Here is a 16197-nt window from a genome sequence, read left to right on the forward strand (position 1 = left end):
AGAAAAGTTCAAATTAAAGTATGTCCTAAACGCCTTAACTTTGGAACTACAGTGTGTAAAAATCTTAAGAAAAAAATATATTTCGTCATCATAACTTTAGTAAGTACCTAGATATATTTATCAAATTTAGCACACACTCTCTGAGTATCAACAGTAATTTTTTGATGTAGGAGATTTTTTTAAAGTTTAACCAGTGGCATCCGTACAGGAACGAAGACTAAATATTTTAAGAAAATATTGCGTACGCCATTACTTTTTCGTAAAATAAAAAAATTTTTTATAATCCCCATTCATTTTAGGGCAAATTTGATTTCTTGACTTTTGTTCGTCCGATATGCGATTACCGCGGAAAAAAATCATATTTATACAAACATAGGGCCAATTTTATCATTACAGTATAACAACTCTAATTCTAGTACTCTAGCAGTAGTATAAAGTTCTCTCCTAAATCTTGTCAGGGTCATACCGTCCAATTGAGGCCATAAAAACTCAGTGAGCATATTACGATAGCGTTCGCTGTTCACGGTAACTGCATTTTTAGCCTCGTCCTCTAAGAGGTACGGTCCAAATACTCCACCTGTCCAAAGTCCCCACCAAACAGTGACTCTTAATGGATGCATTTTGTTCTCATGAATGACTCTAGGATTTTCTTCGCCCCAAATTCGGCAATTTGTTTATTAACAAAGCCATTAAGGTGAAAGTGTGCCTCATCGGTAAACAAAATTTTTTTCGAGAAATCAACATCCATTTGTTTTTTTTGCAATACCCAAGAAGAAAATGTACGGCGCGTCGCATGGTCCACTGGCTTTAATTCTTGGGTCAATTGAATCTTATAGGCATATAAATGAAGATCTTTTGTTAGAATTCGGTGGGTAGTGCTCTTCGAAATGTGCAACTGCTGTGCACGATGACGGATAGATGTTCCCGGATTCTCGCCAACACTTTCACGCACTGCGGCAATATTTTCAACAGAACGGCTAGTACGGTGACGCACTAGTGTTTTTATATCCACGACAGAACCATTTTGTTCAAATTTATCAATTAGTCTTTGGACGGTCGAGTGATTTGGTGCCTCGTGTCGACCAAAAATGCCCCGCAATTTACGAACTGTTTCCGCAAAACATTCTTCATGTTTGTAGTGTGTTTTAACAATAATAATTCGTTGTTCGACCATATATCGTTCCATGACTACTAATCGCAAACTGTTTACATTATTCTTTTCAGTTTTTTTTTGACATACTGCGATAAAAAAAGAATGCTGCGCAATTCAAAACGTGCGTTCCTATTGGGACACCATACATAACATTATGTATATAACATTTTTAAATATGCTGAAAAAATCATAATCTGAAATTGAATGCTAATCATGTGCTCTTTTCTTAGGACCCATAAATCTATACCATCGATACTCTAAAAATATAAATATGCCAGTAGTCGATGAATGCAACAATTTAGGATTGATTGTTGATAGCAGCTTAAGCCTCTTAGCCCTATATTAATAAAAAGTTGAGCATTGCTTATATGCGTCTAAGGAATCAGGAGCATAATCTAAAGCGTCACATTCCAGTCAAAACTAAATACTTCTTATGTAATACATTAATACCATCTCTGTTTGACTATTGCGATATAGTTTTTAGTAATCTTCACTTTTATTTAAATAGGCGAAAATATTAGTTATACTGTTTTATTTATCGAATAAACAAAACTGGGCAACCACCGTACCTAAAAGAGCTATTTAATAATAATTGTCAATACTCCCACCATACTAGATATTTTAATCGCCGTAGAATAGACCAACATCATACAGCCGTGTAGATACCTGCTTAGGCAACAAATTACTCTTTTTATATAAAGTGGGTTTATGTATGTGGGTTAAAATCGAGGGAGATGCTATTTTTAATTTAGTAAGTAACATTTTGTCTTTTTTTTCCTTGGATTCAAATAAATGTTTTTTGAATTTGAATTGATTTAAAATACTTACTAGCTATAAGTATAAGTATAAGTATAAGAATAATATAGTATTTTCTGCTTTTGGATTTAAAAGGATTTAATAAAATCTATAGTTATTTTAAAAGTATTCCAACATTAGCATTTTTTCAAACCAATGATAATCTGAAATTAATCTTTGATCTAGAGGATCTGTAGGAGATTTGATTTAATTTGTCCTAAAATTATAAACAATTTTTTGCAAAGACTCAAACATTGCATTTTAACCCTGAAAATTAACAAGACATATTAGATTGCTTAAGCAACCTTTCTGAACGAAAATAATTTCTTTTTTGATTCTTTTTAATTCTACTTAGTGCCGTATTAATAAATTTCAAATAATTCTTAAATTTAAATTTTTTAATTAATCTAATTAAACTTTAATTTTAAATAATTCTTTACTATTTTTAGCTATTTGCGACGATTCAAAAAAATCAACCCCAAAGTTCTCAAATCGTGGTGCAGACAGATCCTAAAAGGTTTGGCATTTCTTCACTCTCGGTCCCCGCCGATTATTCACAGGGACCTAAAATGCGACAATATTTTCATTACCGGTACGACCGGTTCAGTAAAGATCGGAGATTTGGGTTTGGCCACTTTAAAAAATCGAAGTTTTGCGAAGTCTGTAAGTGGAATTTTAATGCTTGCGGAAAAAACAAAAATGTTCATATGTGTTGATATTTGCTTAGGTGATAGGTACGCCCGAGTTTATGGCGCCGGAAATGTACGAGGAACATTATGACGAGGGCGTGGACGTTTACGCTTTTGGGATGTGCATGTTAGAGATGGCCACTAGCGAGTACCCCTATTCCGAGTGCAATGGCCCAGCTCAAATTTACAAAAAAGTTATATCGGTAAGTAAGAAAATATATTTTGGTGTATATATTTTATTTATTTAACGACGTCTATTAAATATATTTTTTTATTTACGTAAAAGAGATATTTAACAAGTCTATAATGGTCGCTATTATTCACGAAAATCATCTGAATAAAAACTTTTTTTCTAATTAAATTTTTATGACTTTTTTGAATTTTTACGACTACATTTTTTTTTAAATAAGTTTGTTGTGTTTTTTTTTCGGTCTAATGTATAGATTTATAAAAGGAATTGTTGGAACCGATAATTAAAAACAATCCTTTTTATTTAAATGTCTATATTTCGCCCTTTTTTAAAAACATTCTCAGGAGAATATTTTTAGTTTTTTCTGTTTCTTAAAAAAAATAATATATGAATAAATTATGTTGTTTAAGAATTAAAGATTTTATTAAGAATTCAAAATAAATACAAAAATTTAGTACTGTTAGGCAAAACATAAATTGTGCCCCCCACGGACTTGTGTGTGTAAAAATAATAGATATTGCTTATATACTACAATAAACTAAAAATAGAAAACAGAAAAGAAACAGTAAAATCCATATTTTTCTTTATATAAATAATATGCATAGTACTATTATACAAAGTTGATTATTTCCAAACAAAATTAATGTTGTTAGTTAACATTCTATAACCAGCTTATTTTCTTTGACTTGAAATCCATATGAATCCATTCCTTTATCAAAAGTTTTGTGTGTTTTTTTTTTAAATTTTTTTAACTTATTAAGGACTTTTATTTTTAGAGGTAAAATATTTAACAATTTACATCTAACAAAATATCAATATAAAATACAAAATATCCCGTTGTATGCCAATAAAATATAGAAGAGGAACAATGTATTTTTGTAAATTCTTATTTTATTATTATAAATTCTGTCATGATGTTATTACCAAATTTTTCGATTTTTTTTAGCTTTGGTGAAAGATATATTACCTAGGCACCCTTATATTCCCTTATTCTTAGTAACTTTGATTCCTGATACAGTAAATCAGATGGAAATATCTTGGGTCTAAAAAGCATCACTTTAATTTAATAATATACTTTTTTCAAAGGTTCTATTATTGTTTTGCATGCAGCTCTCCAAATTAAAATACATAATTGATGATTGATTCAACTGGTGAATAGTTAATACTTTTAAGACGCTTTTTGTTTACAATTTGTCTTAATTCATAGAATTTATAAATAATTTTCAAAGTTTTCTTGTGTTATAATCCATATGTACATTGCACATTTCGATTTTTATTAAAATAAGCCCCAAGATATTTTGCTGACTCTATTCTTAATCTTACAATTACATAAACAATGCAAATTACAGTTTGAGTTATGCAAAATTAATTTAATATTTTTTAGTAAGACCCTATTTATTATTGAAAAAGTTATGAAATAAGTTTTCTCAGTATTCAGAGGTAATAAACTGGCATCTGACCAATCTTATACTCAGCTTTTTTAAAAACTTCTTGCCAAGTAGAGTTTTTTACTAATAACACTGTGTCATAAAATTGGGCTCCAAGACAGAACCTTGTGGAACACCAAAATCTATATGGGATAAACTGCTAAGGACATTATTCACTTTGGGTTTTTGATATCTGTCAGATAAATAAGATTCTAAAAGATTTAGAACTTTACTTCTCCAGTTCTTTAGAAATTTTCAAATAAAATATGGTATGCCACAGTATCATCAAAGGCCTTACGTAGATCTTGAAAAACACGAACTGGGTTAAAGTTTCTTTTAATACCTTCCATTAGAAAATTCTTAACCTCGTACATTGCATTCTCGGTATTAGAACCAGTCTTAAATGCAAATAGCGATGGCTCTATTACATTATTTTTACATTTTTTTTTAAAACATTTTGCAACAATTTTATTGATGACGCTTGTAATTGCTAATGACCTATTATTGTTTTGGTCAGCCTTATCTCCCCCTTTGAACAGTGGTATTATTACAGATTTTTTAATGGTTTTTGGATATGAACCCAAAGAAGAAATAAGGTTAATAATATGAATTAAACGCTTTATTTAAAATTTATATTTTGATTTTATAAAATTGTTGCTCAGCTTATCTTCATCAAGACAGGAAGACTTTTTTAAGTAGTTAATTGTTCTTAAGAGATCTTCTATGATTGAACCAAAAAACATTGACTGCACAACATATCTTTGTTTATTTATATCTTTACTTAACTTGCTGCCAATTGAGCTAAAAAATCTATTTAAATGTGTAATTTTATTTACACTATTAAAATATACAGGAATAATAAAATATGTTAACTATTACGTCTGCAGGGTATTCATTCCACTGTATACCACTGTAATATTTATGAACGCCTTGTGCTAGTAAATGATTTTATATTATTTAATAGGGCATTAAACCAGCTAGCTTTGATAAGGTAGAAAATCCAGAAATCAAGGATGTAATCGAGAGTTGTATAAGGCCAAAGAAGGAGGACAGGCCAAGAGTAAAAGATCTGTTACAACACGCCTTTTTTGAAGAAGACGTTGGATTAAAGGTAATTATTTTCATATCCCTATTATATTTGATACTGAATCTACAATCTCATGTTTGTCAAAAACTAAAAATTAAATGCAAATACTTATAGTTTTTTAGATATTTGACTTTTTAAAAATATTTTTCTGTTTAGGTGGAAGTAGTTTCACAAGAAGAGAAAAAGATCGTGTTCAGATTAAGAGTTATAGACCCAAAGAAACGAACACATAAACACAAAGAAAACGAAGCCATTCAGTTTGAGTTTGATATAGAAACTGATAAATATGACGCCATCGCAGCAGAAATGGTAGGATTTGTTTATTATTTCCATTAAACTAAAATGCTTACGAACCACTACAGTTGCATTTCGTGAAATTGCGCATTTGATCGATTTAAAACTTCGAATAATTTTGGAACACATTCGTTAATTTTAGGACATTGATTGTCAATAGTAATCAGATGTTGACGTTTTTAATTTTTAGGCTAAATCGGGCATTATATTTGAAGAGGATGCGAAAACTGTAGCCCAATTGCTAAAAGCCCAAATAGTGTTAATAAATAAGGAAAGAGAAAAGCAAGAGAAACAAAATAAGGAGCAAGAAGCTTTGGCGCAGCAGTTGCAATACCAACAATTCTTACAACAGCAAGGTATTTTCAAATCTTCCGTTTTCTTTTATTTTCGAGTCAGTTAAATAATTCTTTAGTTTAGCAACTTTTGTTAAAATCAACTTTTTTCAAAAGAAATTTTTCGCAACTATTTTTATCGACCAAATTTCACTAAAATGCCTACTTTTGAAAATATTGCAAGGCGAAAACTCTCCAATATATCAATTCCCGATAAGTTGCAATACTTGACGAAATTCTATATATTCTAAAATGTTTAAATAAATGTCATACTTAAAAATCTAATAAAACATACATATTCACATATTATATCCGCAAATGCTACTAATGACTTATATTGATGTATAAGATTATCATTAAATAATTCTATAAATAAATAATATAATAAAAAAAACTTTTTGCATTTTTACCTAACCCAATCCATCAAAACGCTACTCCAATAAAATGTTCATGCTTTACAATTTGACAACGGTGTAGTTCTTAATTAAATTCTCCTGAATAAGTTGACACAAATTGAAATGTCAATTAAACACATCAATGTTTAAATAAAATTAGACAAACTGTAAAAAAAATTACATTTGTACTAATTTGACATTCCATAGTTGCTACTAATATTTGATAATAAATAGACATTAATTGTGCCTATAGATGTACCGAGCCTTTTTGTAAATACCGGATCAATTCTTTTGTATGTGTATGTGAATCAATATTGCAAATATTGATATTAATGAAACTTGTGAAATATTTTTGCCGCCACTTTTAAATTAATTTTGGTACCGAAATGAGTCGGTTTAACAAAAAATTTCAACAAATTAAGTTGATTTTAACGAAAGTTGCTAAGCTGCACAAGTATCACACACACACACGTACTAAACAAGCTAGTGTCTTTTGGCAAACTTTAACAACTATCTTTGATGAATTTGACAATAATCTTCACAAACAAATAAAAAAATTAAAAAAATAACTAAAAACCTTCAATAAAACCCAACACCAAAGTGAAAAATGTTGCGTAAATTAAGTAAATATGCGCCCCATTCTAATAATAGATATGGATTAAGATTTTCAGCAAATCATATTACCTAACATAAATTATGAGAAAGGATGGTAATATAAGTTACTGTAAAGTATATACATATAAAGAAATTCCACAGAGAAAAAAACTTATACATGTATAACAGTTATTTAAACTTTCAGGTTTAAAATCAAAAATAATATAAAAATTCAATTCAAACTCATATATTTTAAGTTATACACCAAGACGTTTACAATAAAATTGTCAAGAAAAAAATTATCTTAAAAATTAAGGTAAACAAATTACCTTATACCACATACCTATATAGTAAAGACAAGACTAAAACTATTCAAAGTAACATTTGAATCTATCAGAACATAATCGAGTTTCGTCAAATAATTTTTGGCGACTCTAATATAATTTCTTAATTATTTTTTTTAATAGGGTTTGAAAATTTGTTTTAGATATTTTTTTATATTTTATGAAAAATAATTATTTCTTAACCTACTATGGCTTAATCGTACATGATAAAAGCGATAGAAATTCACTTGTCGGGTAGTATCATTAGGCTCTGGCCGTGTAAATAATGGTTTATTGTCATGAGTATAAATTAGGCATTTATAAATATAAGAATATAGCAAAGTTAAAATATTAAATTCTAATAGTATCTATGAAAACATCTATACAATCTGGCAACTTTGTAGTTATTAGTCCTATTCTCCTGTATAAATTTTGTTAATTGGTTAAACACTGATAATAATGAAAATATTTGCAAAATGTTGCTTTCGCCACTTTTAAATTAAGTTTTATGGTAAAACCAGCCATTACAACAAGAAATTCCATCGAAATAAGTTGATCTGGACAAAATTTGCCAAAATTTAGTTTTATGACTATCCGAAAAACTAACTTAATTTTTTATATTAGCTGAGCAACAACAGCTAAATCAGCAACAGCAGTTAAGCCAGCAGCAACAACAACAAATAAACCAGCAACAACAGCAACTCAACCAGCAACAACAACAACAAATAAATCAGCAACAAAGCAGTCAACAGGTCCTTTTTCTATTTTGTCCGGTTTTTCAACTGTAAACCCAATAATAATAATTTCAGTACCAGCAATCTCAATACCAACCACAACCGAATCTCATTCAGCAAGTGCAGCCGGAACAGCCTCAGTATCAACAACCGGGCATCGTACCTACGGAACAACAACAGCAACAGTACCAACAGCCTCAAGTACAGCCCATGTCGACTGTGCAACCGGACCAGCAGCAGTACCAGCAACAGCCGACTGTTGTTCAGCAACAGCCCCCACCGGAGTTGCAACATCAGTATTCGCAGCAACAGCCTCCACCGGAACTGCAGCATCAGTATTCACAGCAACAACCCTCGCAGCAGCAGATTCTGCAGCCGGAGGGTCAAAGTCAAGTAAGTATTTCTTAAAAAAAAACTGTTATTGGGAGCCTTTTACGGAATTTCTCTTCTCGGTTTTTATTCTTTCTTAAATCGTTTAATGGAACCCCTTGAAACAATGCGAAAAGTTTTGCTATCCTCATTTTCATCGTGATATATTTTTTGTAATTTTTAAATGACATTTTTTGTAACTTTCTAAACCAATGCCCAAGAAGATTTCTCAAAACTACCACTGCCATAAATTCACTTCGATATCATTATGGATGAAAAATTTGATTAAAGTAACGGTCGTACCACATATAATTGAATCACTCGCTTGTCTATTGCTTAGATTGATATATTTTTAAAAAAATACGATTAAAAAGTATGATGCTCACTTTACACTCTCAAGGGTTTATAAAGTTCAATGCACTAGTGCGTAAAATGTAATTGATCAGAACTTATAATTTGTCAAAATTATCAGCAACATAAAATTGATTTTAATTTCATTGTGATACACGGTAGCGGTCGTACCAAACATCATTAAATCACGCAATTATATATTTTTCTTGGATCGTTATAAAATATTTATTTTTTTATTTCAACAGCAGAGCCAACTAACAAGAATAAAATAGTACAGGTTTTTTTTTTTGCAAGTTCAAAGTCTCTATTAATATCAACAATGTTGCACTACATTTCAGAAAAAAAATACAACAATAAATCCTTAAGCTGCACATACCTTGTCTGGATTCTACCTAAATATTATACTCTTTATTTATAATAGATAAAGTACAAAATACAAATTTAATTAGAATTATTATACTATTAACTAAACTTGGAATGACAGAAAAGAAAAAGAAATGCAGAAAAGAACGTCCTGAAAATACAAACCAAAGATAAACCAAATTAACTTAAAAATAAAAAATAATAATTTATAACTAATATCCAACATCAATTCACCCTTACATCGTAAATTTTGGAGAATATTTGGTGGCCTTGATCCTTTATCCAGGTAGAAATTTTATTTAAATAACTAGAATTTAGTTTAGGAACATTTTTTAGTTTGCTTGGCAAGTGGATGTAAATTCTTACCCCAATGAACATTATATGTCTTTGGGAGGCTGTGAAGTATGCCAGTGGCACCATTAAGTTTCCCCTATCAACTGATCGTGTCGCAACTGTATGTAAAATTAATTGTTTATATTTTTCTCTCTTTTTCTTGTATCGAAGAACTTTTTTATATATAGTTGTCTTATTATTAAAAGGTTTGTTTGTTTTTGAAGTAAGTCTGATGGAAATCTTTTAGTTTTTTTGGTAACAATTTTGATCGGGCATACATTAAAATTGACTCGTGATTGGTATATAATTTGTAAATGGTTTTGTGGATCGTTCCAACAGCATCATCTGTATGACTCTCATACCCCAAATTCCTATCAAGAGAAAAACCCAAATATCTTACATGATTTCTGGCCGATAGGATACGATCACATTTACACTGCATAGTTTAGTGTAACAGAATACATATACATAAAAATTATAATAATAAGTAGAGGGAAGTGGCTGTGTTGCTCAAAGGATAATACAAATTAATCAAACTAGATGTATTCAAAGCAATTTATTTTTAGATTATTACAATAAAATGTAAACAAAACACAAGGAAGACTAACGTGCTCCCCTTTTTAAAAACTGTTCGTCCTGTTTAGTGTTCTGTATAGTCTTAAGTGTGTCTAAATGTAATGTATAATTTTGATACTATCAAATGTCTAGAAAGATCAAGAAGTAATATTAAAGACAATTTTAGTCTTTTAGGTCCAAAGTTTTAATTTAAATGAATTACGAGAGTTATCTACGAAAGGGTCAAGATTAAGTTCGTTAAATTCTCTCATCATTCTGGTGATTGGGGAAAATATACCGTAAATAGCATGATGAAAAGGCAAACGAAATATAGCAGAGTTTTCTAAAGTACTAGGACAATAAAACAATCCATTTTAATAGTTTAGAGATTGTGACTAAACTATAACGAGTACTCTAACTACCTACTAAAACTATTGATATTTTATATATGATTTATTGTTATTTTCAATGTATGGTAAATTTCAATGTGAGCCTTGAAAGTTAGGGAACGCAAGTTAAGAAATGCTTTTTGAACGGCTTCAATTGTTTCGACATGCTTAGAATAAAAAGAAGACCATACAGGCGAGGCATATTCAAGCACAGAACGAACAATTGAAAAGTAGAGCATTTTGAAACAAAATACAGACAATTTACCAGAGTTACTCACAACAAAATCAATATTACCCTTATTTACAATCTCATAATGAGACGCAAAGTTTCAATTCACTGACCAGTAACATACCGAAATATCTAACGGCAGTAACAGATTAGAGAACTAAGCCATTTATTGTAACGATTTACAGCTAATCTCAGAGAACGGCCAAATGAAATGTTTAACCTTTTTTTATATTAAGCTCCATGCAACTATTTGCTGACCTTAAAGAAACACTATCAACAACAGCTTGCAAAAGTTGCGCAACAATTGTGAATTTTATCACTTGTACAGTTTTAGGTCGTCTGCAAGAAAAAAATTCCGAGATAGAAACAGATCTGCTCTTTTTTTTGCTTTTCAGTTTTTTTAGCGTAGTTGCTATTGATCCGACATGTAGGAGGTCCTGAATTTAAATTCAAAAGAAGTAAATTTATTTACAAAAGTGACAAAGTCAGGCTATGCCGAGAAATTGTAATGCGGTGAAAAAATATATAAATCTTACAGTAACTGGGTTGAACATAGCTGAAATTTGTCTTGCTTTAATCGATTAATGTAGCACACAGATTTTTATTAAAATCCTATCTTTTTTATTCGTGGCAAATTCCCGTTCGTAAACAAGGATCATTTTACATAAATAATAATTATAATAAAGCAATGGATTTTTCTAATATTTCTAAACGATTAGTGAGAAATCGATGATACTTTTTTGTTCTTATCATAAAATTGTGACAGTATAGAAAGTGATGATATATTTTTTAGCAACAGCAAAACATAATATACCAACAGACGCAGCCACAAATCCAAAGTCAGCCGCAAAATGTGCCAATTCAAACCCAACCGGTTCAGCCTCAACAGCCCGCACCCGATCAAACTCAGATGCAGTCCTCGCCCAACGCGCAGGTGCATAGGCAGTCCTCGGTAGATCCTCAAATACAGTCACAACCGATCGTTCATAAACAAACTGCGCCCACGCAGTTCGTTCAACAGAATTATGTCGCGGAAGGCGTTGCGCAACATGCCGAATATCTACAGGTAAGATTTCTTTCTTTTTTTTTGGTTATAGTTCATGATATTGGATTTTTTTATCTAAAAAATTTATTTTTATTTTGAATATGTATAAAGATGTAAAACCTAGTTATGGGGTGACAACAGGCAACCAAATTAAGTGATATTGAATAGGTAGAGCCCATAAAATAAATTTAAAGTACAAAATTGATAACTGCTTGTTTCAATATTATCGGGATTTGAGGAGTTATACAAAGTCTAGTATTATAAATATTACTCTGTGGGAGAGAATGATTTATCCAAGTTGAAAAAGTCATGCTTTTTGGCGTGTCAAAAAGAAATTCGAATAAATTAGCAAAAATTTTTTATATATACATTTGCTAATAATTCCTTATCTAGATCTCGATCCACAAATTGATAATATGGATTTTATGTCATGATAAAAATCAAATACAATTTAATAATATGACATCAAATTATATTTGCATCTAAATGCTGTATAGTTTAAATTTGAGCCCTTAGCAATTGATGGGCTAAAACAAATAGGATTAGCTCATTAAAAATCTTGAAAAATATATATTATGTATATTTCAATTTAAAAAAAAAATGTCAGACAACTTGTTATGCATTTCTTAATTTTATAAATTAAAACTCAAAAGTGCACATTTTCCTAATGACTAGCTCAATTACACCTGCACCAAATAGTTAAAGTAAATCTGATGTGTCATATATATGAATCAATAATACAGTTGTTAAATTATTAACACAGTATTGAAAAGATACTTGAAAAGGCATTTTACAATTTATTCAAATTATTTCATATTTCAATAAACATTAATCAGGGATCCGAAAGGACCACCCATTTAAAATTGCTATACAACTCCTAATATCCAAATGGAAACAAAAAGTTAATAATAATAAATACGTTTTTGTTGTTGAATGAGATATGACTGTTTTTTGATCTGAGAAAGGACATTTAAAATTATAGATTAGAGATTTATTATCTAGGAAATTTAAATGGTATGGTCTTAAGAAAGGTGGCATAAAGTGGTTTAAAGAATTATTGTCCAAAATTCACATCATATTATCAAACCTAGCTTTACGGATTCAAAATTACGTACTCGCGATATAAAGACAGATGACAGACCAGAGTTGTTCTCGCTTGACGAATCGAGTTACCGTTTTCAAGTAATGCTTAGTATTCGAATAATCCATTTTTATCATAAAATTAAAAATCTAAGCATTCAAAATATTAAGTGAATATTCAAAATGTATTGGATTTAAATAAGACAACGTTTTGAGTATATTAAAAAAAAACTTTCTCTACTTTGTCTCCAACGGAATTGGCAAATATTTATCTTTATGTGCAAGACTAATTGTCTTTAAAAGAATCCCACTTCGTTTATTATTGAGTGTCAATCATTGCAAATATTGCATAACATAGGTATGAGGACAATTCTTAGTTGCAACCGATATATTTTTTATTTATAAGTAGAAAAAAGTAGTGCTAACAGCAAATTCTGATGAATTTCTTTTACTGAGGGGCGAAATTCACACATATTCAACAAGAAGTCTAAATGATTTTAATATCAATAAAACCAAAACACATAGTACAATGTTGTCGTTTCTTTTTAAGTACATGATTGAATTTTACTGCCTCCTAATTTAACAAAAATGCTGTGAAGAAAATAATACATTTTTACATTTTAAAGTTTGTCTTATATACTAGAAAGACTAGTTTTTAAATGTGTAGTTAGTAAGTTAGATTTATTTACTGCTAGTAGAAATTCGATTTCAAGAAACCATTTTGTTTCATAAAAGGCTTATTTAAAAAAAAAATATATCATTGGTTTAGAAACAAAACACATTACATGCAGTCAAAAAACTCACTTTTGAAGAATATGACTATGAAATATTTTAATTATGATGGAAATTAAAACTATTTCTATAAAAAAATCGATTGTCTTGTGGTTCATTCATAATGAAAATAATTTGAGAAAAATATGTTTTGGTTGTAACCCTAGGATTGAACTCTATTTTTTATTAATTTAAATTGGGAAAATCAATTGATATAATTGATCATGATGCAAATCATTAAATTTGGTTGGCATACAATATCATGAATTCTGAAGATGGCTGTGATTAAACCTTTGGGAACTAAATGGTACCAATACACTAAAAAATGAAGAGCTGTGAGTGTGTTGGTAATGTTTTGTTTAATTCTTGGAAAATTAGTAACATTTGCAATGATTGATGATGACAGTTTTCAGGAATTGATGATGATATCTGATTACACCGTGTTTAGGCAGCAACCTAAAAAATGTATTACAATATATTGCCCTACAAATGTATTTAATGAAGGCAGAAAAAAATCTGTGGAGAGGAAAGTGGATATGCCTTGTTGGTTTTAGTTAAGTTTTATATAATCAAATCACAATATAACACTGGCAGGTTATTAATTAGTTTATACTAGGCAAACTTAAATTATGAAGTTTAATAGGTTTCTTATATAAACGTATTTGGCCACTTTCAGTTCTTTCTCGAACGTTAGTTTATATTTATCGATTTTAGAATTTTTGGAATGCATAATATCTTTCTCTAAAGATGTTATGGTTAAACGGTGGTTATATATTCGGGACGCCTTTTTGCCGATTCTTTAACTGGAAATCTCTGAAATGTAACATTCTTTGTAAATTAATAATAATTCTAATTATGTGCTAATTATGTTATGGAAAATCTCGAAAAAATAAACCGTTTTAAACTTGCAAACTAGACTAATAATTTTATTATATTTTATTGGTTTTCAATTCTTTCAAAGGTTGCTGGCACCCAGAGCCAAGAAAATACAGCGCTCAAGTCAATATCGCAACCGGAGCTTTTACATTCGGCTAATCATTCGGAACAGCACAGACTGAGCGTCGATAGCCAAATTGAAATGCAACAACAACAGCCTCAAAACTACCAGCACCAACAAAACTATATTGCGCAACAGCCGAACTATCAACCACCACCTGCGAATCAAAATTACCAGCCGGCAACGTATCAATCGCAGCAAAGTTATCCGGATCCGCAACAACAGCAGCAATATCAACAATACCCGCAACCGGATATGAATCAGCAACAACAACAGTTTGTGCAACAGCAGCAGCAACAACAACAACAATATCAGCAATCTCAGCAGTAAGTCCCGCTTTTTTTTTCTTATTGATGATTGATTAATCTTTAAAAATATAAAGAATTAAAAAATAAACCCTCTTAATTGGAGGTAGTTATGCATAACTTAACCCAAAAGCTAAATTAATAATTTTAGGAAATCGCGGATTAATTTTGCATGACCTTAAAAATTCATATAGTCAGTCCTATTATGATACAGATCTAATTTTCGCAAGACACTATTTTAAAATTGATCTATAGCCCGTATCAAATAAAGTTCGATGCACGTTAGGTGTGAGGTAAATAAGTTGCCTACCAACTGTATATATTTTTAGAAGTGACATTATAAATGGCTGAAGGGTATAATATTCAAGTAAATTACTTTATTGCAATAGTGTTTTCAATGTCTAATAGGTAACTATCCCCCAATTTTTTTCGCAGAGTCTTTTGTCCAGTGTCATTGTCCTTGGTCGATATTTAACACTTGGTCAAGCTATGCATACCTACGTACTACTAACTACGTATCTCTAAATACACTCATCAACATGGTCTAGAGGAAAAAGGTATTAAATGACAACTAAATGAAAATTTGGACATTTATTTGGAAAATATTGATATTATACACATCTGAATTCTGTATGAAAATTTAAAGAAGTAAAATAACGAAAATTCGAAATAAAAAAAGTCAATAGAGAAGAAAAAGTCTTTTATCTAGAGTCTATGATCACCTCTAATATTATTAATTGCGCAGCATCAGTTTGCCATGCTCTTAACTAAATTGTCAATGTCGTTTTGCTTAATTTGTATCCATTGCTCTTGCATATAGTTCTGCAACTCTTCCCTTGAATGGAAACCAGATTAGTTCGCAAAACTATCGAAACTCCAGCCCAAACCCTTAAAGAAAACTACAAGTTTGGTCAAAATTCTCGATATCAAATACTTATTTATTTATCATCGATGCATATATTTAAATAGAAAATAAAGGCGTAATCAGATCTAAATAAAAATAATAAAACATTATAATCAATTTAAATTACCATGTAAAATAAAAATAAGTACCTAATATACAGCTTCTGAAAATCACATCTTTAAAAAATAGCAACTTTAATGCGTGCACACTAGGGATTCTGGTGTCGCCGAGTTGCGAATTTAATTCGATAGAAGAAGTGGATTGCATATTTTATTATAATTTAGAAAAAATTAAAAAAAAATTTAATTGATCATAAAACAAAACATACATAACCTAGTGCAAAAAGTAATAGAAAATGTACTTAGACAACTAAGGAACATTTCAAGATTATGGTATAACATACGATATAACCGATACACCAAATCATCACGAAGATAAATCGGTGCAAAATGACCCTACAATCTAAAAAAACTAAGAGGAAGTACAAAAGAAG

General features: G+C 30.0%; 1 protein-coding gene across 1 annotated transcript in view; it reads left to right on the top strand.

The window, feature by feature from the left end:
• The window catches only part of LOC126740707 (uncharacterized), a 114925-nt gene that overhangs the window by 50037 nt on the left and 48691 nt on the right, over nt 1-16197 (top strand). The window contains exons 13-21 of the mRNA XM_050446835.1: nt 2398-2611; nt 2676-2840; nt 5219-5365; nt 5498-5650; nt 5826-5991; nt 7904-8031; nt 8089-8406; nt 11396-11668; nt 14460-14821. Coding sequence (XP_050302792.1) covers nt 2398-2611; nt 2676-2840; nt 5219-5365; nt 5498-5650; nt 5826-5991; nt 7904-8031; nt 8089-8406; nt 11396-11668; nt 14460-14821 — 1926 coding nt within the window. The remainder of the gene's footprint in view (nt 1-2397; nt 2612-2675; nt 2841-5218; nt 5366-5497; nt 5651-5825; nt 5992-7903; nt 8032-8088; nt 8407-11395; nt 11669-14459; nt 14822-16197) is intronic.

The sequence above is a fragment of the Anthonomus grandis genome, chromosome 9, assembly GCF_022605725.1.
Source record: "Anthonomus grandis grandis chromosome 9, icAntGran1.3, whole genome shotgun sequence".
NCBI lineage: Eukaryota > Metazoa > Arthropoda > Insecta > Coleoptera > Curculionidae > Anthonomus > Anthonomus grandis.